Below are 24,075 nucleotides of genomic sequence, written 5' to 3' on the forward strand. Positions count from 1 at the left end.
TCCCTGCTGAGCAGAGAGCCCGATGCGGGGCTCAATCCCAGGACCCTGGGATCATGACCTGAGCCGAAGGCAGAGGCTTTAACTCACTGAGCCACCCAGGCGCCCCTCAACCCCTTGTTTCTTAACAGGTCTCCATCCTGGAAGCCCTTCCAGAAGAGGGAATTCTCTCCCTCTCCTGTTGAAGCTCATTTGGGGTGCTTAGAAGGCCCTTAGCTTCAAGAAGTGACGCAATGGAAAGAACCAGACATATCTGAGTTTGAATTCTGGCTCTGACATTTACTAGCTGTGTGAACTTGGGTGGGGTAGTTTGCACCTATTTTTCCTAATCTGTAAAATGGGCATAAAATCATCATCTCTGGTGATTACTATCCGAAATATGTGAGCTCGCATAAAATGTTTAGCACGGGGCCTAGCTGTAGTAGACACGCAATGTTTCCTCTTCCTTCTTGAGGATACAGGAGCCTGTGATTCATAATGTCTCACACGACAACAGCTCATGCGTGCAGAGAGCACATGGAGCCACCATATTCTTGGTCTGAACACCAGAACATTGCTCTTGTAGGTGGGGGAGGGTGTCAAGAGGAGTGGTGTTGTATAGCTCTGCTGCCGTTCATTTTATTGTCTTTAGTTGAAAAATGATTTTTTTTTAAACCCAGTGACAGTGATACACATCAATATTTTCCAAAGTGCATTCCCTAGAACACTAGTCAAACAAGTTTGGAAAACAGTGCTCTCTAGCTTCACAAAGCCCATCAGTAAAATATTTAAAAGTCTCCTAGGGTGCCTGGGTGGCTCTGTCAGCTAAGCGCCTGCCTTTGGCTCAGGTCATGATCCCAGGATTCTGGGATCGAGTCCCGCATCGGGCTCCCTGCTCAGTGGGGAGCCTGTGTCTCCCTCTCACTCTGTACCGCCCCCCTCACCCTGCTTGCTCTCTCGCACTCTCTCTCTCTCTTTTAAAGGATTTTATTTATTTATTTATTATTTATTAATTTATTTATTTAGAGATTTATTTATTTATTTAGAGATTTATTTAGAGATCACAAGAAGGCAGAGAGGCAGGCAGAGAGAGAGAGAAGGAAGAAGGCTCCCTGCTGAGCAGAGAGCCTGATGCGGGGCTCGATCCCAGGACCCTGAGATCATGACCTGAGCCGAAGGCAGAGGCTTAACCCACTGAGTCACCCAGGCGCCCCTTCTCTTAAATAAATAAAATCTTTATTAAAAAAAAAAAGTCTCCTAGTAAAGTGACCTTTTGACTGAGTCTAACCCAGCATTTTACATCTATACTTGGCTCTGGAGTACTCTTCTGGAGTATAATTTTTAAAAAGATTTTATTTATTTATTTGATAGAGAGAGACAGCGAGAGAGGGAACACAAACAGGGGCAGAGGGAGAGGGAGAAGCAGGCTCTCCGCCAAGCAGGGAGCCCGATGTGGGGCTCCATCCCAGGACCCTGGGATCATGACCTGAGCCGAAGGCTGATGCTCAATGACTGAGCCCCCCAGGCGCCCTCTTCTGGAACACAATTTATGTTGCATCGTGAATGTCACTTTGGGTGTCCCAAGTGTACGTGGTTGTTGCATCTTGGAGTAGCTCACAAAATCTTATTGAACCCCTAACACAGCTTGAACTTTCAGTGGACAAATAAGCAAAGCTTCCCACATTGGTAACTGTAATATAAAAGTGCACTATGGCTTGTGCAGGATTTTGTCAACTCTCTGGGCTGACATCATCATTTTTTGAAATGCTTCGGTGGTCATGACTATTTGCAGTGGAAATTGAATTTGAACTCAAAAACCACTATTTTTCACCCTCCAGTCAAATAATCGATTCAGGTCAATGTTACCAGTGGGTGTTAAAATTGGAGGTGAATGAGTACTGGGGAACTGGTCACTCTCACAGTAGCAAAGTATGATGACCACAGATGACTTGCTAATTGCAAATGGGAAAAAAGAAAAATAAGTGAGTGGATAAGGAAATAAGCGAACATGAGTTCATACCAGTAACTCAGGCTTAATCTAGTACTGTGGGGCTCCGGCTAGCCCTTTCCCCTTGCTCATTGGTAACTTCTTTCTCTGACACTGAGAAACCTGGCCCCTATCATCTACCCTGTGTTGACTTATTTGTTCAACCCTAGCATACATGTAGTGTCTGTAACCTATACCCCTGTGAGAGACACAGTTATTAACTAGAATGCCGTATTTGTTTAGCACTTGTTTTGGTAAAGCAATACCTCGTGTTCTTTTATCTTGTACCAAGTCTTTGAAATCCAGCCTATATGTTACACTTAAAGCTCATCTCCCTTCGGACCAGCCACAGTTCAGGTGCTTGATAGCCACAGGTGACTAGTTGCTGTCATCTTGGCAAAGATCTAACCCTCCACATTTCCTGGGAGTTTTCCCTTTGGTCCGTGCTTCTGCATGTTTTTCCTCTTTTTGTTGCTTCTCACTCCCAGTACAGAAGATCCCACCAGGTCCTGTAGCATGGGTTGATCCCAGGCCCTTGGTTGGGCAAACCACACCATCTCACCCTCGTACAGACCGTGGAAGCCTTCCATGTACCTCTGGCATACAGAATCCTTCTCAGGGTCAGCAGGGGAGGGGCACGCACAATCCCAACACAGAGGTGGGGCCGGGGGACACGGACAGGAAGCCAAACTTCATGCATATGTCAAGCCATACAGCAGCTGGGGCTCCTCGGCCACCTGGCTTGTGACCTCCCTCCTCCTGGCCTCCCTCTATCGCCTTAGACCTCCTTGTACCTCCTGTACAGCCACCTGCAAGCTGTTGTTTGGAAGCAGAGCCCATGGTCATCGGCTGAGACTGTGGGCCTGAGCCCCTGCTCAGGCAGCTACTGGCTACAGAAAGGTCCAGAGGCAATACAATTTTTAGTTTAAAAAATTCTGTCTTTTTGGTTATTTAGTTAAACATCTTGTGTACTTTATGTTTTTGGAAAATGACTCATGTTCCCAAAGGGGTATAAAGTTGGAAGTTTATATAACAAATTTGTTCAGAAGTTATTGAAGGGTGGGTCATAAAGATTAACATCAGAGTGAAGACCTTTCATTCATCCATTTAGATGACAAATATTTATCAAGTGCCTATTGTATGCGTGGCATGGGAATTTTTTGAAATACTTAGTTTAACTTCATTTCTCACAATAGTCCTCTGAAAACAGGTACTATTTTAAATCTCCATTTTATAGAAAATAAAACAGACTCATAGAGGGAAAGTCACTTGCCCAAGGTCATGGCTGTAAAGGATTATAAACCAAGATTAGTTTGACTAGAGAGTCCACGCTGTTAACACAGCCTCTAAACTACATGGTGTGACCTTAAAATGTCAAAGAATTGTGGTGGGTGAATTGTCCAAGAGGACACTATAAGAGAGGGGCCTTGAGGGGCACCTGGGTGGGTCAGTGGGTTAAAGCCTCTGCCTTCGGCTCAGGTTGTGATCTCAGGGTCCTGGGATCGAGCCCCGCATCGGGCTCTCTGCTCCGTGGAGAGCCTGCTTCCCTTCCTCTCTCTCTGCCTGCCTCTCTGCCTACTTGTGATCTCTGCCTGTCAAATAAATAAATAAAATCTTTAAAAAAAAAAGAGAGAGGCCTTGAGCTGGGCTTCAAAGGATGCTACATGCGATTTAGATGGAAGGGACAGAGGTGTGTGAGGCATTGTGGGAAGGCCAATGGACTGAGTTAAGAGACCCGGATTTTAGGAATTTGGACAGGAGGTGGGGTAAGGCTTTTTGGGTAAGACTGTGCATGGTGTATGCGGAGAACAGCAAACACATCCAATTGAAACAAACTGTTGCTTATCATCAAAGGACATTATGTGCATTTAGGTGCTGGTTTGTAAAGGCCAAAAAGATTCAGTCTAACACTCTAGACTTGTATTGGTAGAAAGGTCAGAAAGATAGGCATGGGCCAGATTTTGAATGGCTTTGAGTGCCAGGCTAAGGTATTTTTATTCCCAATACTTTTATTTCAGAAACTTACTGTTTTTATACCACCAATCAAATGTTTTTTGGTTTCATTCTAATCCCAGTACTTTTAGCTATTTATGTGAGTTATATAAGCTTTATTTGTGGGCTAACCTGGGACCCTGGCCACATTGATAGCATGTTTTTTTTTCTTTTTCTTTCCTATTTTTTTGGTTTAATTAATTAATTAATTAATTAATTAATTAGCTTTGCTTTTTTTCCTCCAAAATATATTCCTAACCGACTGAGCAGGCAGGCAACCCCTCCAAAATATATTCTTGATTTGTAGGCAGCATGGGCCACTAACTAAATTGAGAAGTGGAAAATTTTGCTATTTTGGCATTCTCTTGCCTCAAACTTATCCTGGGACTTTGAGCAAGTTTATTTGCCTGTCTGGACTCTAGTTTCCCCATAATAAAATGCGAGGCTTGACAACGGATCAGTAGTTCTCAACCCTATCACATTGATGTCCTCTTTTATTTATTTGAAAGATTTTATTTATTTGAGAGAGCACTTGTGTGCGTGATGGGGTGGGAGAGGGGCAAACAGACCCTGTGCTAAGCTTGGAGATCCATGTGGGGGCTCAGTCCCCCAGCTCTGAGATCATGACCCGAGCTGACACCAAGAGTCGGACATGCTCAACCGACTGAGCCACTTAGGTGCCCCTGATGTCCTGTTTTAATATCAAATGTTTTTGTGGTCTCCTGTTACTACTGTGAATTCATATTTATAGATACTAGATGATTGAACCTGTCTATACACGTAGTTTCAATAAACATCAGTATAACAGCCTAGCTATAATAGCAAATAAACAAAAAGAAAACTTCTAATAAAATAACATATAGTTCAGTACATATATCAGCCTGTCAGATGCATGTGCCAATGTGTATAATCACTATAAATGTGACTGCTGCGGAGGCAGATGAAGATGAGAAGACTGTGCATTGGTAGCTCATATTTCCACATGATGACATGAGTCTCTGAAATGCTGATCAGTTTCGGTGAAGTTGCAAACCAGGGATGCCTGGCCGGCTCAGTCGTCAGTCGGTAGAGCATGCTATTCTTAGTCTTGGGCTTGTGAGCTTGAGCCCCACATTGGGCTGAGAGATTGCCTAGAAAAAAAAATACCGTTAAAAAAAAAAAAAAGTTTTAACGGGCACCTGGGTGGCTCCGTCGGTTTCGAGGCTGCTTTCGGCTCAGGTCATGATCCCCGGGTCCTGGGATTAAGCCCCTCATCCTGCTCCCTGCTCAGCAGGGAGCCTGCTTATCCCTCTCCTTCTGCCTGCTGCTCCCCCTGCTTGTGCTCTCTCTCTGTCAAATAAAAAGAAAAAGTTTCAAACTGAACATAATACTGTTTTCCCTCAACTACATGGTAGTTGCACGCCCCCAAAAAGTCAGTGTATATTAAAAATGCATAAAGATACTTTATCTGTAAAATGGAACTTGATTCTAGGCACAGATCATAATCCTTTAAAAAATAATAAAAATTTTTAGGGCACCTGGGTGGCTCAGTGGGTTAAAGCCTCTGCCTTCAGCTCAGGTCATGATCTCAGGGTCCTGGGATCGAGCCCTACATCGGGCTCTCCGCTCAGCAGGGAGCCTGCTTCCTCCCTCTCTCTCTGCCTGCCTCTCTGCCTACTTGTGATCTCTGTCTGTCAAATAAATAAATAAAATCTTTAAAAAAAATAATAAAAATTTTTAAAGATTTTATTTAGTTGAGATAGAGCATGATCGGGAGGAGGGGTGAAGGCAGAAGGAGAAGCAGGCTCCCCGCTGAGCAGAGACCCTGATGGGGAACTTGATCCCAGGACCCTGAGATCATGACCTGAGCCGAAGGCAGACACTTAACCAACTGAACCACCTCAGCTTTCCACAGATCGTAATCATAAGCAGTCTTTCCCTCAAACCATATTGGGTGGCGCTTTGGAAGTTTTCTCAATTTGTTGCTGTGTTGGTCTCCCAGTGCCCTGTAGGAAGTCTGGCGTTCTCTGCTGCGGAACGCTGGAAATATCCCTACACATTTTCATTTGGCCTTCTAGGGGGTGCTGCTCCGCATGTTGAAAACATCTGGACTAGAAGAAGCCCTAGTTGTCTGCCCATTTGATTCTTGGAGCCCCTGCCTGATTATTTATTGAGTGAGATCCATCATGGGACACTGTGTCAGGACTCTAGAAGTCCTGTGTGTGTGTTTCCAATTTGGCTTATTGTGTCTCCAGTATAGACAACATTAAGGACTTGTTTTAGGGGAATTTGCTATGTCTTAGAAAACATGAATGTTTTCTTTGAAACTCTGGCATGGAAAGAAGCAGAATAACTCATTAGTTTTCCGTGGATTAAGGAAATAGGTTTCACCACTTAGTTATCTGTCTGCTTTTGTCATTTTGTCCTCAAATGTGCCGTAGGATTTTTAAATGGTTTCTTACTCTCTTAGGGAAGAGTAATATGTGTTATGGTCTGTTATTTCCAGCAGATGGCAGTGTTGGGTGCAAAATTATTAGGTTTAACAAAATTTTTCCAAGCTCTCTTTGTATTTAAAATCCAAACTTCCTGGCGCATATTTGAAAATATCTGTCCGTTTTGAAAGACTTGATATGAGTTAACGTGCTTGAGGCAATGGATAGACTGGTGAAGAAGATGCCTGTAATTCAAATTTTTACAAATTAAGTCACATTTTACTATAGAAACAATATTTTAATAGAATGGCTAAGATACATGCTTTCATGCAATGAATATTTATCCCTTGATTTGTCTATGAATTCTGATTTCCTTATAGGTTTTTTAATTTTAATTTTAATTTTCTTAAAGATTTTATTGATTCATTTGAAAGCGAGAAAGCACAAGGGGAGCAGTGGGCAGAGGAAGAGGGAGAAGCAGGCCCCCCGCAGAGCCGGGAGCCTGATGCCAGGCTCCATCCCAGGACCCTGAAATCATGACCCAAGCCAAAGGCAGACGCTTAACCGACTGAGCCACCCAGGCACCCCTCCTTATAGGTTTTATTTATTTATTAAAAAGATTTTATTTATTTATTTGACAGAGCACGCATAAGCAGGGGGAGCGGCAGGTAGAGGGAGAAGGGGAAGCAGGCTTCCTGATGAGCAGGGATCCCAGGACCCTAGGATCATGACCTGAGCCAAAGGCAGATGCTTAACCGATTGAGCCACCCAGGCAACCCTCCTTATAGGTTTTAAATAATGATTTATCTTGAAACAGTTTCAGACTACGGAAAGATTGTCAGAACAATGCAAAGAACTCCCATAGTCCCTTTAATCAGATGTCCCAATTGTTACCATTTTACTCATTTTGCTGCATTCTTCACCCCTGTGTGTCCATTAGCCTGAGTCTTTCTCCCAAACAAGATCACTTTCCTACTAGCATAGCATACCACTAGCATAGTGATTCCAAGTCAGGAATCTGCATCGGTATCTCATTCCCATCCGGTCCACATCCATCCACTCAAATGTCACCAGTTGGCCAAAAATGTCACTTTTTCCCTTTGTGGTTTGAGATCCTATCCAGGAGTGTGTGTTGTTTAGTTTGTGATCTCCAATCCAGACTGGTTCTTTATCTGTGTTCCACATCCTTGAAATTTTTATAGAGTCAGGACTTGACAACCTGCAGGATGATCATTAATCTGTCTGATGGTTCTTTATGAATAGGCTCAGGCCACATTCTGGGCAGAGATTACATGGCAGAAGTGATGTCGCACATTAGGACGCGTGTGATGTTAACCTGCCTCGTCACTGGTTAATCACGATCTCCTAGTCATCAGGTTTTAACTAAAATCCACCGTTGAATCAAAACCCAATTAAAATCTATCATTTGGCTTTTTAAAAATTTTTATTTTTTTAAGTAGGCTCCACACCCAGTGTGGGGCTTGAACTCACAAGCCTGAGGTCAGGAGTCGCATGCATGTTCTACCAACTAAACCAGCTAGGTGCCCTTTGGGTTTTGTGTTTTTTTTTTTTAAAGCAAGGCATATTAGGAGCACCTGGCTGTCTCAGTCAGTAGAGTATGCAGTTCTTGATCTCAAGGTTGAGTTCAAGCCCCATGTTGGGCTTGGAGCCTACTTGTAAAAAAAAAAAACACAAAAAAAACCAAAACAATGCACATTGAGTATTGAGTTTCACCATACTCCCAACTCTAAACTTCAGAAAAAAACACCTAACAAAAACCCACTTTTATTTTATTTATTTTAAAGGTTTTATTTATTTATTTGACAGAGAGAGAGACAGAGATAGAGAGCAGGAACACAAGCAGGGGGAATGGGAGAGGAAGAAGCAGGCTTCCCATCCAGCAGGGAGCCAGATGTGGGGCTCGATCCCAGGACCCTGGGATCATGACCTGAGCTGAAGGCAGCCACTTAACAACTGAGCCACCCAGGCGCCCCTATTTTATTTTTTTAACTTAAATTCAAGTAATTAACATATAATGTACTACTAGTTTCAGAGGTAGAGGTCAGTGATTCATCAGTCTTCTATAACCTATAACCTTCTATAATAGCTCATTATATCACATGTCCTCCTTAATGCCCATCACCTGGTTACCCCATTCCCCCACCCCTCTCCCCTCCATGAACCCTCAGTTTGTTTCCTGGAGTTGAGTCTTTTATGGTTTCTGTCCCTCTCTGATTTTGTCTTACAAACACCCAATTTTAAATAAGTCATTTCAGACATTACTTGATCAATTTGTACCAGCATTTTCCTTTTGCTGAGAGCATGTTATTGATTTGAGGGGTAATTACTCTGTATTAATGGTGTAAGCATTTATTGGGGTTACCAGTTAAGATCTTCATCTACTGGGGATATTTTGTAAGAAAGCTACCGACAGTTTGAGTTTGATCACACATCAGCAGAAACAGCTTGATTGGTAATTGTATTTTCTTGTGGTTTATTCAGTGTTGGAAATTACAATATTTGAAAGAAAAACATCTTTTTATAAACTTGTTGCCATTACATCTCAAAATACTCAACGTATAAAAATGTAGGGATGAAAAACAAATGTAGGGATGCCTGGCTGGCTCAGTCAGAAGAGCGTGGGATTCTTGATCTTGGGCTTGTGAGTTCGAGCCCCACATTGAGTGTACAGATGACTTTAAGTTAATGAATAGCCTGTTTTATTTTTGTTTAATTTTTATTTATTTGAGAGAGAGAGAACGTGCACAAGTGGGGGAGGGGCAGAGGGACAAGCAGACTCCCTGCTGAGTGGGAAGCACAACTCGGGGTTCGATCCCAGAACCCTGAGATCATGACCTGAGGTGAAGGCAGATGCTTAATTGAGTGAGCCATCCAGGAGCCCTTAGATAGTCTGTTTTTTAAAAAAGGTTTCGACTTCTCGGGAATAGCGGCGAGCTAAAATTACTTTCTTCCTAGTCTCTTCCCGAAATGAAGAGGAATATCAGTTAATAAAAATAAGATACAAATGCCAGGGTACATCTCATTATTCCATGAATTTAGTAATAAAGAAATGGAGAAAGTACATGCAGAATAACTTTCTGCCTGTTTTAGGATTATAACCAGGAAAAAGGTCAGTGACAGTTCGGTCATGTAATTATATATTTTTGTTTTTTAGGAAAACAGAAGTATCAGGTGGGCATCTAGATGGGATTATATTTTGGAGTCCATGCCTCATACCAACATTCAGTGGTTTAGGTAAGTACTTTATTTTTATTTTTTATTTTTAAATTTATTTATTTATTTTTGGTAATCTCTACCCCCAATGTGGGGCTTGAACTCCTGACCCTGAGATCAAGTCTCACGCTGCTCCAACTGAGCCAGCCAGGTGCCCCTATATAAGTAGTTTATGAAACAAAGAATACATAGTTTAAGGGAGGGAGATGTAAGTATTTATTTGTATTATATATACATATAAAAGATTTTATTTTAGAGAGCATGAGCAAGGGGAGGGGCAAAGGGAGAGGGAGAGAGAGAATGTCAGGCAGGCTCCGCACTGAGCATGGGGCCTGATGCAGGGCTCAGTCCCAGGACCCCAAGATCATGACCTGAGCCCAAATCAAGAGTCAGAGGCTTAACTGACTGAGCCACCCAGTGCCCCTATATTGGATACATTATTTTTTTAAGGGTGAGGGGGCAGAGGGAAAGAGAGTCTCATAGAAGCTCCATGCCCAGCGCAGAGCCCGACGCCGGGCTCGATCCCACAACCCTGAGATCATGACCTGAATTGAAATAAGAGTCAGTTGCTTAACCAACCGAGCCACTCAGGCAGCCCTATTTTTTAAAATTATTTTGTTACCAGAGATGATCTTGAGTGACGTTTCTCCTTCTCTATGGCTAGTTTCTCCACTCCTTCCTCTCTCCCACCTCTCCGCATACACAGAGAAAAAGTAAGAAAGGAAGATGTGTCTTAAATACACGAATGTTTCTGCGGAAGGGAAGGAGCAGCTTTTCAAGGGGACATTCCCTCAGCAGGGCAGGTGGTGGAGAGGACTGTGTGAGGAAGAGTGAGCGAAGGGCCACTCATTCCACTGGAGTTCTTCCTCGTCTCTCTTAGGCGGCCGGGCACTCTGCCGGGCTCTGAGACAGCGTGAGTGAGGCACGCAGGCTTCTGCTCCCGTGAAACTTACCACGTTCTAGTGGATTCAGGGGAAAGTGCTTGATTCCTCAGGAATCTTCAACAGGGCCAAGCCACAGAGTTAGAATTTCAGCCTGAGGCAGAGGGATAGACCAGCTGAGAACATGATGATCGGGCACGACTGTGGCAAAGTCCTGAGGGAGGGGTAGGGTGTTAGCTCAATTTGGGGTGGAAGAAGACTACAAAAGTAAAAATGAAAGTGAGGAAAGGTGTGATTCTGAGTATGGTCTTTTGAAGTGATGATTTTCCTAATATTGACATTGCCTTTGAAGTGACAATAGCGGGGCACCTGGGTGGTGCGGTTGGTAAGTGTCTGACTCTTGGTTTCAGCTCAGGTCATGATCTCAGGGTGGTGAGATCGAGCCCCACATTGGGATCCATACTCCGCGGGAATCTGCTGGAGATTCTCTCTTTCCTTCTCCCTCTGCCCCTACCCCCTGCATGCATTCTCTCTCTCTAAATAAATACATAAATCTTAAAAAAAAGTGAGAACAGCATCCCCCACTCCCATTTTTCTAGATTTGTTCCTTCTTCTCTTCCCGCTCTCCCTCCTCCTTTCTTCTTCGTTATTATGATCATATCATAGCTTTTCCACTGAGTCTTTTCTTTGGGCAACTGTCCAGGTCCCATTTTCTTACACCGCCAGAAGTCTGTTCAGATAAAATTTAGGTAAATGGTTTCTCCAAAGGGATTGTGAAAGCAAAGGGCCTCCGGATACACTGTGGGGGCTAATCCCTAGTAGTAGTGATATTTATAGCGTAATGAGGGAATGTACTTCTGTTTCTGTCATGAGCTAATTTACTTATGACATTTAACAGACATTTTAGAAGTCAGTCATCCTTTTAAAACTTTTTAACTGAAGTATAGCTGACGGGCAATATTGTTAGTTTCAGGTGTACAACATAGCGATTTGACGATCATGTACATTGCAAAATGCTTACCGTGATAGGTGTAGTTACCATCTGTCACCACGTACAGTTATTACAATATTATTGACTACATTCCCTGTGCTGTACCTTTTATCCCCAGGGCTGGCTTATTTATTTATTTATTTATTTCCAAAAGTCTAGTTGACACACAATGTTATATGAGTTTCAGGTGTACGACATCGTGACTGGACAAGTCTACACGTTCTGCTGTGCTCCCTATACAATCTGTCCCCATACAGCGCCATTACGATACCATTCGGGACATTGCCTAGGCTGCACCTTCCATCCCTGTGACTTACTCATTCCATGAACTGGAAGCCTGCCCCTCCTGCCCTCCTTTACCTGTGTTGCCCATCCCTCCACCACCCCCTGTCAGGCAGTTGTAGACATCCATCATCTTACTGGCATCTTTCTAAAACAGTGCTGGTCTTTTCATAGATTCTGGTGGAACCTGTTGATGTGTCTGGGTTTGGCTGGGTGGTGGGATGGCAGACGTACTGGTTGTGATTTGGGGATAATTTTCAAGTTTTAGTTTTAGTAACAGTAAGAGCTGGCAGGTCAGTCGTCCATGGGGTCATTACCCTGAAGCTCATAGAATGACAAAAAGACTACAACCTTGGTTTATCAGCGAAGAAGTCGGTCCGCCATTAGTTCAGCCTTGGTTCCTGAACTTTCGTTCTCAGTTCCATGCTCTGGAACTGAGTTTCTGTTATTGATCTTATTTACTTCTCCTTGCTTCTTTTGGGGAATGTACTCTTTTTTTTAAAGATTTTATTTATTTATGTGACAGACAGAGATCACAAGTAGGCAGAGAGGCAGGCAGAGGGGGAGGGGGAAGCAGGCTCCCCGCTGAGCAGAGAGCCCGATGCGGGGCTCTATCCCAGGACCCTGGGATCATCACCTGAGCTGAAGGCAGAGGCTTAACCCACTGAGCCACCCAGGCGCCCCTGGGAATGTACTCTTAAAAAAATTCTAAAATCACCTGAAGAATAGTGTTGCTTCTATTGCTTTATTTGTAATGCCCTTTTATGGTAGAGCTTTAAGTTCGTTTAATATATTGATGCATTCAGCATTTGATCTAAGTTTAACCTTGGAAAGCTGATCACTGTAACGATAATTTGCATGTCTTTCTTTTATACGTACACACATTTTCTCTCCACTGTTTAAGGACCTTGAGATCTAACTTCTCTCTTTTTCTTCCTTAAATTTTCTAGTATTATGAATTCCTTCATTATTGCTCTCTTCTTGTCTGGGATGGTGGCTATGATTCTATTAAGAACCCTCCATAGAGACATTATCAGATATAATCAGATGAATTTTGTAAGTAAAAATGCACATATTTGATTCAGCACATATCTAAATGCCTACGCTGCCCAGTAGTCAATGTTATATTTGTACTTAGAGTATATAATACCTGGAATACAGCACATTTTCGATGTCTAGTCATTTTGCCTATTAGACCAAATCAGAAATTATGGAGTTGTGTAGATTTTTAAAAAGCACAAGTAAGCTAATTAGAGAAATATTTGTTATCAACTCTGGTTCCATTCCTTTTTGTATGTTTCTGAACTTGCAGAATATTATTATTTAAGGTTTTCATAAATTTGAAGCAAGAGATAAATGTACCAAACATTGCAAAATGCTATCATTTAGGTTAAATTTAGTTTTCATCTCATTTATGCTGTTTTGACTCTTATCATCATTTGTGTATGGTGAATTTTCAATGTCTATAAAATTGGTTAAATTCCTTCTGTGTGTTAAATGATTTTGCTTTCTTCATGAAATGACGCCAGGTGTGTGCCCTTATATGGTGAACACCACCCCCCCCCCACCCAGTGCAAACCGTAGAGTAAGGGAGCGACTTACTTGTATGGCAGGATTACTTACCTTCCAGAGACCTCACTGTATCCAAAATGAGCTACCGGTTTCCATTAATCTGTCTTTAGAGGAAAATTCATTTTCATGTAACTTTCAGATTTTCGGTAACTTTCGGTCATAGTGTGCATTTACCAAAGACTTTCTCACATGCAGGAGGGCATCCAGGAGGACTTCGGTTGGAAGCTGGTTCATGGGGATGTATTCAGACCTCCAAGGAATAGAATGCTGCTGTCAGCTTTCCTGGGGCAAGGAACACAAGTTTTGATTATGACGTTTATTACCTTATGTGAGTAGGCTCAGATCAGTTGATGTCACCTTAAACATTCTTAGTCAACTGCTGACGTATGTTGAATTTTGATCCATGTGCACAAAAGGACTTTGAAGATACCCTGAAGTTTTAAGAAAATGTGTGTTTCATAGTACTTACATTTCTATCTTAAGAAAATGTGTATTTTATAGTACTTACATTTCCATCTTTGCAAATTAAGGACAGGAGTCTGAATACGTTCCTATGTCAAGGACCTTTTGTGGCTTTCTTCAGTTCTGAATAATTTATTGTACTATCCAATACCCATATTCCTTACTTTGAGAAATAGATGCTTTCTTGAAAATCAGCATGTATTGGAGGCCTCGGTGGCTCGGTTGGGCGACTGCCTTTTTTAAATTTTTATTTTATTTTTATTTTTTAAAAGATTTTATTTATCTATTTGACAGATGGAGATCACAGATACGCAGAGAAGCAGGCAGAGAGAGAGGAGGAAGCAGGCTCCCCGCTGAGCAGAGAGCCCAGTGCGGGGTTCGATCCCAGGACCCCGGGATCATGACCTGAGCCAAAGGCAGGGGCTTTAACCCACTGAGCCACCGAGGCGCCCCGGGCGACTACCTTTGGCTTAGGTCATGATCCTGGAATCCTGGGATTGAGTCCTGCGTCGGGCTGACAAACCCTGGCTGCCTTCATTTATAAAGTGAATACGGAGCTTGTCAGTTTTTGATAGCCAGAGTGGTGATTTTTGTAAACAAAGCTGCTGTTAAAAAGAAAAAAAGGCTTATTAGGTGTTTCACATGTCAGTGATAATTTCAAAATTCAGCTCCTAATTTTCTTCTTGAAGAAAAGTCTCACTTTGATTTTTTTGTTTTTATCCCTTACCTTGAATAAAAGGAAGTAGAAGGAAATTTTTGTGGGGAAAAATGATTTGTCGTTTAGGTCGTGATCCCGGAGTAGGGAACGGGGCGTTTGTTTAATTTTGATTTCAACAGTGAGATTAAAGACTAGACCCCACTTGGAAACGGACTTCATTTGCCCGGTATTGAAAAACCACACCTTTTCGTTCAGAAAAAAAATTGTCATCAGCGAAGTAAATAACAGTCGTTCCCACTGTCATTTAAGTACTCACACCACAGAATTTCCTTGTGTGCTGTTACACATAATGGGTCTTAATGAGCGGGTCTTAAATTTATTACAAAATCTTGTGTGGCTCTGAGACTGTTACCGTCACTGCTTTGATATTTCTTTTTTGTACCTTTTAGTTCTAGCCTGCCTTGGTTTTCTGTCCCCTGCCAATCGAGGGGCCTTAATGACCTGTGCCGTCGTGTTATGGGTCCTCCTGGGAACCCCTGCCGGATATGTGTCCGCCAGAATGTATAAAAGTAAGCGTTGCAACTGTTATCATTCCGGTTAGTTGGTGTGTTAAATGTAGAAATTAAAAGGCCGTAAAAGAAAACATTTAAACATTGCATGGGGCATTTTAGCCGGCCTACCAAAATGTAATTGGGCCCTGGGTATAGAGTAGCTGTAATTGGGCTAGATAAGTTGCTACAATAACTATTTCTGTCTTTTCCTTCCTCAGCACTTAAAGGTGTTAACTGGAAGACAAATTTTCTGCTGACGGCACTCTTATGTCCTGGGTTAGTATTGCTTGTTCTCTTTTCTCTACACAATTATATTCTTTCTTAGATTCCATCTTGGAAAAAAAAATCACTGTACGTGGTAATGAGGAGTAGACAGGAGATGAGCGACCCCTGTGTTCTCTGTAGCGCCGGCATTCTCTCTGCGGTATCTGCATTCCTTTCATCTTTTTGTACATAGTAACCTCTAGGACAGAGGGACGGCTTTGGTGCCGCTGTGTTCGAGTTTGAGATTTGGTCTGGAAGCAGAGTTCATAAATGCGCATCTCATCATATAGCTCGCGTTACATACCACCTTTTGTTGCTCCCCTTGTCACTGGCTTCCCTGATCCTTTCTTCCTGTCTCACCTGGTTCCTGCGGTATGGTATCAGAAGTGACTGCCGCTCCCAGGTAGGGTCCTTGTCCCAGGGGGAGTGGGCGCAGCTGCGCAGGGGTGGGTGCTAGTAGCTCCTTCCGCCCCCTGATTATAGAGACGAGAGACTGGCGGCCAAGCTGGGGAGCAGGTGTTCGAGGTCACATGGGAGGTCAGTGACAGAGCCCAGGCTGTACATAACTGAAAGTCCTCCCGGCATCCTGTCCAGGGCTCTTCCCACAGAACCTCGCTGATGAAGTGCTGACCCACTTTTGGTTTCTTCCTTTCCTTTTCTTTCTTTCTTCCTTCCTTCCTTCCTTTCTTTCTTTCTTTCTCCCTTCCTTCCTTCTTCCCTCCCTCTCTTTCTTTCTTTCACATTCTGTTGGAATTCTTTTTTAAAAAATATTTTATTTATTTATTTGAGTGAGTGAGAGAGAATGAGTGGGAGGAGGGGGGAGAAGCAGGCTCCCCGATGAGCAGAAAACCCCACCCGGGCCTCCATCTCAGGACCCTGGGATCATGGCCTGAGCTGAAGGCAGACACTTCACCGGCTGAGCCAGCCCCCCCGGGTGCCCGGCACTTTCATTTCCTTTCATTCCTTTCCTTTCCTTTCCTGCATTTCATTTCCTTTGTTAGTCTGGGGTACCATAACAAAATACCATAGACGGGCGTTGGGGGGGGTGCTTAGACAATAGAAATTTGATTTCTGACAGTTCTGGAGACAGTGATGTCAGAGATCAGGGCACCAACAGGGTCAGGTCCTGGTGAGAGCTGTCTTCCTGGCTTGTAGATGACTGCCTTCTCAGTGTTTCCTCACATGGTGGGCAGGGACGGTGAACTCTGGTGTCTCTTCTCATAGAGGCACCGATCTCATCGTGAAGGCCCTACTTTCGTGACCTCATCTAAGCTTCATTACCTCCCAAAGGCCTCACCTCCAAATACCATTACATTATGGGTTAGGGTTTCAACAAACGAATGGGGGCGGGGAACACAATGCAGTCCATAGCACGTTTCGTTTCTAATATTCTTTCCTTGATCTGTTATGAAGGACAGCTTTTTAAAATTATTTTTAAGGAGAAAGTAGTGGATTATATCTTAATTGTCATGTGGTACGTTACTTTCTCCTTGTTCCGAAGTTTCCACATCTGTGATGCTAAGAGGACGTGGCAATGGCAGAAGAGGTCCAATAGTGAAAGTTACACATAGTGAATTCAGTTACGTTATATTCTGAATAGTAACAAAGTGAGAACAAATGCTTCAATAATGGTCTGTGACTGCATGTCACACAATAAGTCATGCAATACAGTCATACATTCATCTCCATGTGGCTGGTTTCTCTCAAAACTCCAGGGAAAAAGATTAGATCATTGAAAGGCTTGAATGTTACAAGTTTGCACATCAAATACGGGAACCTCAGAATTTTTAACTGGTTTAAAATACAGACAATGCCCTCCCCTCTCCTCCCCCACCTTGAATAGAGCCATCTGCTTTTCCTATAACTCTTTTCAAGGGAACAAGAATGGGTGGTCTTTTCTGAGGTGAATGCTTTATTACATTTCTGTAAGAAAGCGATGTCCTTGACAATACTTCAGATATCTGTTGCTTCCAGTTTGAGCCTCAAATGAATCCAAAACTGAATAAATTTGGCAACGAAGTGCCATTGTGCAGGAGTCATTATACTGGATTGTAATACAAGGGATATTACAGGCAAGAGCCAGTCAATAAGCCATTCACTGTTCTCTGCATTATTTAGTTACTCATTCAACATACTTACTGCGGTCTTTTTGGTTTGGTTTTGTTTTTGTTTTTATTATATTTGAGGCATTATGCTAGGCACTATAGAGGAAATAAATACAAATTGCCCCTAAATCTCTAGCTTCGTGGCTCGAGATGAATAATAATGGCCCATTTTTCATCACACAGATGTCCCATCTTACTGCAAAAAGAAGTTACATCATTGGAATAGATGTAAAAGAATTAGAATATACCCTATCACTAAGCTTGATTAGCCAAATTAAACAATTAATGTCTGAAAAGCATTAGCATTTGCAACACATTATGAGCTGTTTTCATCATGTTTTCTATGGGAGCAAATTGGGATTCAAAACATTTTGAAGAATGTCTTACACAGAAAAATTCAAAAATTTGAGCAGAAATCCATAATCATGGGGCTCAGGTTTACATGGATTATGACACGATGCAGTGTGAAGCCATAGTTTTGTAAAAGTAAAACAAAAACAATTGAAAATTGAAAAACAAATTTAAATAATGGTGGTTGTGTCCTGGGTGGGTTTTTGGGTGGCTGGGGGACAGGAGTGTAAAGGAGACTATTTATATCAGACTTACTTTTCACTCTTTTTTAAAAAAAGTTTTGCATCGTATACCATATGCATTTGTTACCTATTTCTATTTTTATTTTGTTACTTTTATTATTATTATGATGATGATGATGATGATGATTATTTTAAGTAGGCTCCATGCCCTAAGATCAAGACCTGAGTTGATATCAAGACTCAGATGCTGGGGCACCTGGGTGGCTCAGTGCGTTAAAGCCTCTGCCTTTGGCTCAGGTCATGATCTCAGGGTCCTGGGATCGAGCCCCACATCAGGCTCTCTGCTTGCAGGGAGCCTGCTTCCTCTTCTCTCTCTCTCTCTCTCTCTCTCTGCCTGCCTCTCTGCCTACTTGTGATCTCTGTCTGTGTCAAATAAATAAATAAAATCTTTAAAAAAAAAAAAAAGACTCATGCTTGGGGCACCTGGGTGGCTCAGTTGTTAAGTGTCTGCCTTTAGCTCAGGTCATGATCCCAGAGTCTTGGGATCGAGCCCCATATTGGGCTCCCGGCTCAATGGGGAGTCTGCTTCTCCCTCTCACACTCCCCCTGCTTGTGTTCCCTCTCTCGCTATCTCTCTCTGTCAAATAAATAAAATCTTAAAATAAAAAAAAGAGAGATGCTTAACTGACTGACACACCCAGGTGCCCCACCTTTTAAAATAATTTTTAAATAATTTCATTATAATTTAAAAAAATCATTTCATTATTTTAAAGTATTTTTTATTTTAATTTTTAGATAATTTTTAAATAATTTCATTATAAACAATGACAACAACTCATAACTGTATATCAAAGGGGAGAGGTACTGATAGCAGCTACAAGCACAGGCTTTAGAGTCAGACACACAGACACGGACACAGACACACATACACACACATACCCAAGCACGTGCACGCACACCCGCAGGCACTCTCCCATGCACACCAACCCTACACTCTACACACACAGCAGTTCATTTCCCAGTTCTGCCTCCTCCTAGTTACCAGGCCCTGAGCACGTTGTGAATATTGCTGAATGAACATAGGGGTTCGGGCCTCTCTTTGAGATCTTGGCCTTCTATTGCGTTAAATAGGTATTTTTTACTGTACTATTTTTATTCCCTTGTATTTCTTCTACTATTTTTTTGAATGATTTTCTTAGTGGTTACCTTACAGATTACAATTAATGTCACAATTTACACCAGTCTGGTTTGGATTAATTTAATTTCAATATTATACAGAAACTTTGTTCCTATGTAGCGCCTTTCCCACCTTCCTTCCTTGTGGTGTTATTGCCAGACAGATGACATCTTAATACTGTGCATGCCCGTCAACACAGATTTATAATGATCGCATTATGCTGTTGTCTTTTAAATTGGACGAAAAAGAGCTTCAACTAATATTTGCTACTCATGGGTTGTTGGGCAAGTGGTTTTACCTCTCTAATCCTGGCTTTCCTCATCTGGAGTATGCAGATCATGGTGTTATCTACTTTAGGGTTGCTGTGAGGATTAAATGGGATGATGTATGATGGATTTGAAAGAGTGCCTAGCAGATACTGAGTGCTCAACAAATGGTAGCTGTGGTTGTTAGCTACTCTTGACTTCTGCCGTCATGACTTTCCTCATGCTGTTCCCTCTTTTTGTAATCACTTCTTTCCAATCCTCCAATGCCAGATTCCTGTTCTTTTTTTTTTTTTTTTAAGATTTTGTTTATTTATTTGACAGAGAGAGAGAGATCACAAGTAGGCAGAGAGGCAGGCAGAGAGAGAGGGGAGGAAGCAGTCTCCCGCGGAGCAGACAGCCCGATGCGGGGCTTGATCCCAGGACCCCGGGACCATGACCCGAGCCAAAGGCAGAGGCTTCAACCCACTGAACCACCCAGGCGCCCCTCTTTTTTTTTTTTAAGATTTTTATTTATTTATTCGACAGAGAGAGATCACAAGTAGGCAGAGAGACGGGCAGAGAGAGAGGGGGAAGCAGGCTCCCTGCCAAGCAGGGATGTGGGGCTCGATCCCAGGATTCTGGGATCATGATCCAAGCCGAAGGCAGAAGCTTAACCCACTGAGCCACCCAGGTGCCCCTCCTGTTCTTTTTTTATGTCCCCACTGAAATGCCACCACTTCCATATTCTGGAATTATATCACGTCTATTATCATTATTATAACACTTGTGTCACAGTGTTCCTTAGATTGGACTTATTTGTGATATGCCTCATCTCATTGTGCATTCTAAAACTCACCAGGGTGATTACTATGTCTTAATCATTTCTGTATCTTTCACAGCATGTAACCAAGTGCCTTATATGGAGTAAGTGTTCAGTAAATATCTACTGTATGATCAAATCAAATGAATAATTTAAAAATGCAAAACAGATTTGGTTTCCTTGTTCTGTTAGTAGAACTGAATGCAATTTTAAAGCAATAAACCAGGCATGAGACAAAGGACATATTTCCCTCAAGTGGTTCGAGGGCTGTCTTAGGTATATGAGAGAGAGAGAATCGTAAGGTACTGGTGTTCTCATTTCTTAGACTGTAGTAGGTTGAAAGAGAAGTTCAGTGCCTCGTAATGGATCAGTGTGTGAGTAGCTCATACAGCGCCTTAAATGGGCACCATAAAAACGGCTTTAATTTAAAAGGAGAAGCATTCAGGCTAATGAACATAGATATTCCCTAAGAGAAATTGAAGAAAGTAAGATTCTTCAACCATATACTTTTCCTTCATGTAACCCCAAAAGTAGTACATAGGAAAACGAAAAGGTAGCCTACTTTGATGGGCATGTACCCAAAGTTTACAATTAGAAAGAAGCAAGCCTGAATTCCAGCACTTACGATCAGGCCCTCGGTATTAGGTAAGTGACTTTGGGAGAAGTCCTACAACCTTCCTGATGTCCATTTCCTTGCCTGGTAATGCCTGTGTCACAGAGTCGTTTAGAGAAGTAAATGAACTAGTGGGTTGTGAAATTGTTTTGTGAGCTATAAAGTATTTTTGGTCACTCTTTTCTTCTGTGTTCTACTGCTCTGTCTTTGTCATCTGCTATAGTATATCCCATGTTGTATTGTAATTTATTTATCTCTGTCTCCCACCAGACTGAGCTTTTCAGAGCAAGGGTTTTTATTTACCTCTGAACGCCGGGGGCTAACACATAGGTACTCAGTAAACGTTTGATGAACATGTGAATAAATGTTTCAGGTAGGAGATGACCCCAGATGACCTCTTAAGTTTCCTTTTAGTTTTGCTGTTTAAGATTCCATGAAAAGGTCTAGAAATAATTAGAGATCAACAAAGGAAGAGCTATTTAGAATATAAAAACTTGAAACTGAAGGGCAGTTACAGAATTGTTAAACACATATTAACATTCTAGAGTGTACTTTCAAAAGGGAAATTGTTGAGACGGGTTAATTGAGTTTATGTATAAGACGGGAGGTTATGATTTGTCAAGTGAGAAGTAATTTTTCTGGCCATGGAATGATAACAGCTGAAATGAATCTCTCAAAGGCTGGGAAATTTGGCAGAGGAATATTGTGGCTGAACAAATTCATTAGAGCAGAAAGGTATTAAGAAACATTTGAAGAAGTATGGTTAAATCGTAGGAAACCAGACTCCCTTATTAAGATGCCAGAAAGTGATGAGACCTAAGGTTTGTTGTCGTTTGAAAGGGCTTCAAATCACATGCCTCTCTGGCAGGAGCACACGTGAGCCTTTCAAAAGCACAGTAGAGTTATCTACCGATGTAGGTTTAGTCGGCGGAAGAGATCGTACACACAGTGGGGAGGATGAAGCAGAAATAGTGACATGAAGGAAGAAACGGCTGAAGTTGGTTTATCATGAGAGATGAGGAACGTAAAAAGGAAATGATCCTGATTAAGAAATTGGAGAAAGATGGCAAATAGGAAGGCAGCATTCAATCCTAGAATTGGAATGGACCTTGAGAGAACTTCCAAGTAAAGAATTAACCAGAGATTCCCTAAACAGGAGACTTCAGAGCCTTAGCTGGTGCATTGTGGTGTGGCTTTGACAAAACGTCTGGGGGAAGATAGACCTGGTTGGCGGGGTGGGTTCCCACCATAGAGGCCTTAGCAGAACACCGTGGCATGGAAATGGCTTGCTGGTAAAGAATCACACCCATCTGAATTAGAATCCCAGCTCTGTCTCTTATCAGCTGTCTGACCTTGACAAAGTACGTAATATCCCTAAAAGACACGAAGAACTCTGTCTATTCAGGTGACTCCTATTTCTCATGTGCCTAGGCTGTTCATCTAATTTTTCTTTCTTTTTGACCTATTTGGTTTTTTCTGTTTTCCTCCTCTGATATTGAGAAGTAATTGACATCCATCACTGTATAAGTTCAAGGCATACAGCGTGATCGTTCAACTTACTATACTGTGTAATGATGACCACAATGGGTTCAGCTCACACCCGTCATCTCATAGAGCTACAAGAAAAGGCAAATAAAGAAGGAAAAAGGAAAAAAAAACCTCTCCTTATGATGAGAACTCTTAGGATTTACACTCTTAACAACTTCCCTATCTCTCTATCTCTCTATCACACAGTGGTGTTAGCGGAAGCCATCACGTTGTACATTACGTCCCTCGTAGGTGTTTATCATTGGAAGTTTCTACCTTTTGATCACCTTCCTCCTTCCACCCTGGCCCCAGTTAGCCACAAGTCTGATTTCTTTTTCTATGAGTTCGGTTTGCCTTTTTTTTTTTTAATATTTATTTATTTGAGAGAGAAAGAGAGCGAGCAGGGTATGGGTAGAGGGAGAGAATCCCAAGCAGATCAGGACCTCAGCTGAAACCAAGAGTCAGACGCTAAACCAACTGAGCCACCCAGGTGCCCTGAGTTTGGTTTGCTTTTGTTTTTGTTTTAGATTATTTTATATATAAATGAGATCATACGGTATTTATCTTTCTCTGACTTATTTCAGTTAGCATAATGTCTTCAAAGTCCATCCATGTTGTCACAAATGGTAGGATTTCCTCCATTTTTAGGCTGAATAATATCTCTGTCTCTATCATCTATCTATACCACAACTTCTTTATCCACTCATGTTTCAATGGGCACTTAAGGAGTTTTAATTTCTTCTCCTCCCCCTCCTCCTCCTCGTCTTCTTCCTCCTAATGCTGCCTTCTAAGACATTATCATTAGCTTTATGTTCTAACCCTTTGACTCAGGTTTTCATCCCCCCTGTCATATCTCTAATTCCAAAGAGCTCTTTTATTTCTCACCAGTCCTTAAAGTGTCATCTTGCTTCTTGGCTGCAGTGGCCCCTCCAGTCTCTTTGTGGATGTCAATCATAGGTTTTCCTTTCTGAAGTTTTCTTCTGAGCTGCAGGGTTCTCCTCTAGGAGGCTCGACCCTCCAGTCTTCTGCTGGGGTCAGGAAGAAGGTCTTCGGCTCTGTGGCGTGGGGGAGGGAATCTGCAGGTCTGTGAGTATCTTAGGCTGACTTTCAACCAGTCCTGGTTTTAGCCACTCCTTCCCTCCCACTAACTCAGTTACTACTTGTCCATCTGCTGTCTGCTTTCCAAAATTTGTTGCTAATGTCTTCTCTCCTGTATCCCCCATCTCTTTATTCATGCTCTTTTAAAGTTCTTTTACTATCATTTATTGGAGTTTTGAGGAGGGGTGGAGCTAAATGTGTGATTTCAATCTGTCATCTTTAACCAAAAGTCTCAGCGCTTGATGTCTTTTTTATAACTCGTTTACATTTTAACCATCACCACGTTATACAGATTCTTACCGCTTTGTATCTGGTCTCCTTGTCTCTAGTTCTCTTCTCTTAGGTCTGTCCTTCACAAGGCTGCAGACTTATCCACCTGGAAGGCTGTGCTATGTACCCCAGAGCTTTGAATGTAAAGCCCCTTCTGCTGTCTCCTGGTCCTGCCAGGAGCAAATCTACATTCCCTACCCTGGCGTTCAAAGCCTTCCACAATCTAGCCTCTGCCCACGTCTTCACCCTCATCTTTTAGGTTTTCAGAAACACCCACATCCATACCCAGACTCACCTATAGCTTCGGCCAAGCTTGGCTGGAACCAATAGGGGAAAATAGCTTGCCTGGTGATTTACCCAGTAGATTGACAGCTGACCCCTTGATTTTGAGTGACTGATTGAAAGCTCTTGTGTTAAGTCAACACT

The 24,075-nt window shown here is 42.3% G+C and overlaps 1 protein-coding gene across 1 annotated transcript in view; it reads left to right on the plus strand.

Annotated features, from left to right (window-relative positions):
• Window positions 1-24,075, plus strand: part of LOC308337668 (transmembrane 9 superfamily member 2-like) — a gene marked incomplete at its 5' end in the record, with an annotated part of 81,921 nt that overhangs the window by 35,218 nt on the left and 22,628 nt on the right. Inside the window, 5 exons of the mRNA XM_080795795.1 lie at window positions 9,542-9,621; window positions 12,705-12,810; window positions 13,522-13,654; window positions 14,896-15,015; window positions 15,216-15,273. Of these exons, the coding sequence (XP_080651921.1) occupies window positions 9,542-9,621; window positions 12,705-12,810; window positions 13,522-13,654; window positions 14,896-15,015; window positions 15,216-15,273 (497 nt within the window). The remainder of the gene's footprint in view (window positions 1-9,541; window positions 9,622-12,704; window positions 12,811-13,521; window positions 13,655-14,895; window positions 15,016-15,215; window positions 15,274-24,075) is intronic.

The sequence above is a fragment of the Martes martes genome (assembly GCF_963455335.1).
Source record: "Martes martes genome assembly, chromosome: X".
Lineage (NCBI taxonomy): Eukaryota > Metazoa > Chordata > Mammalia > Carnivora > Mustelidae > Martes > Martes martes.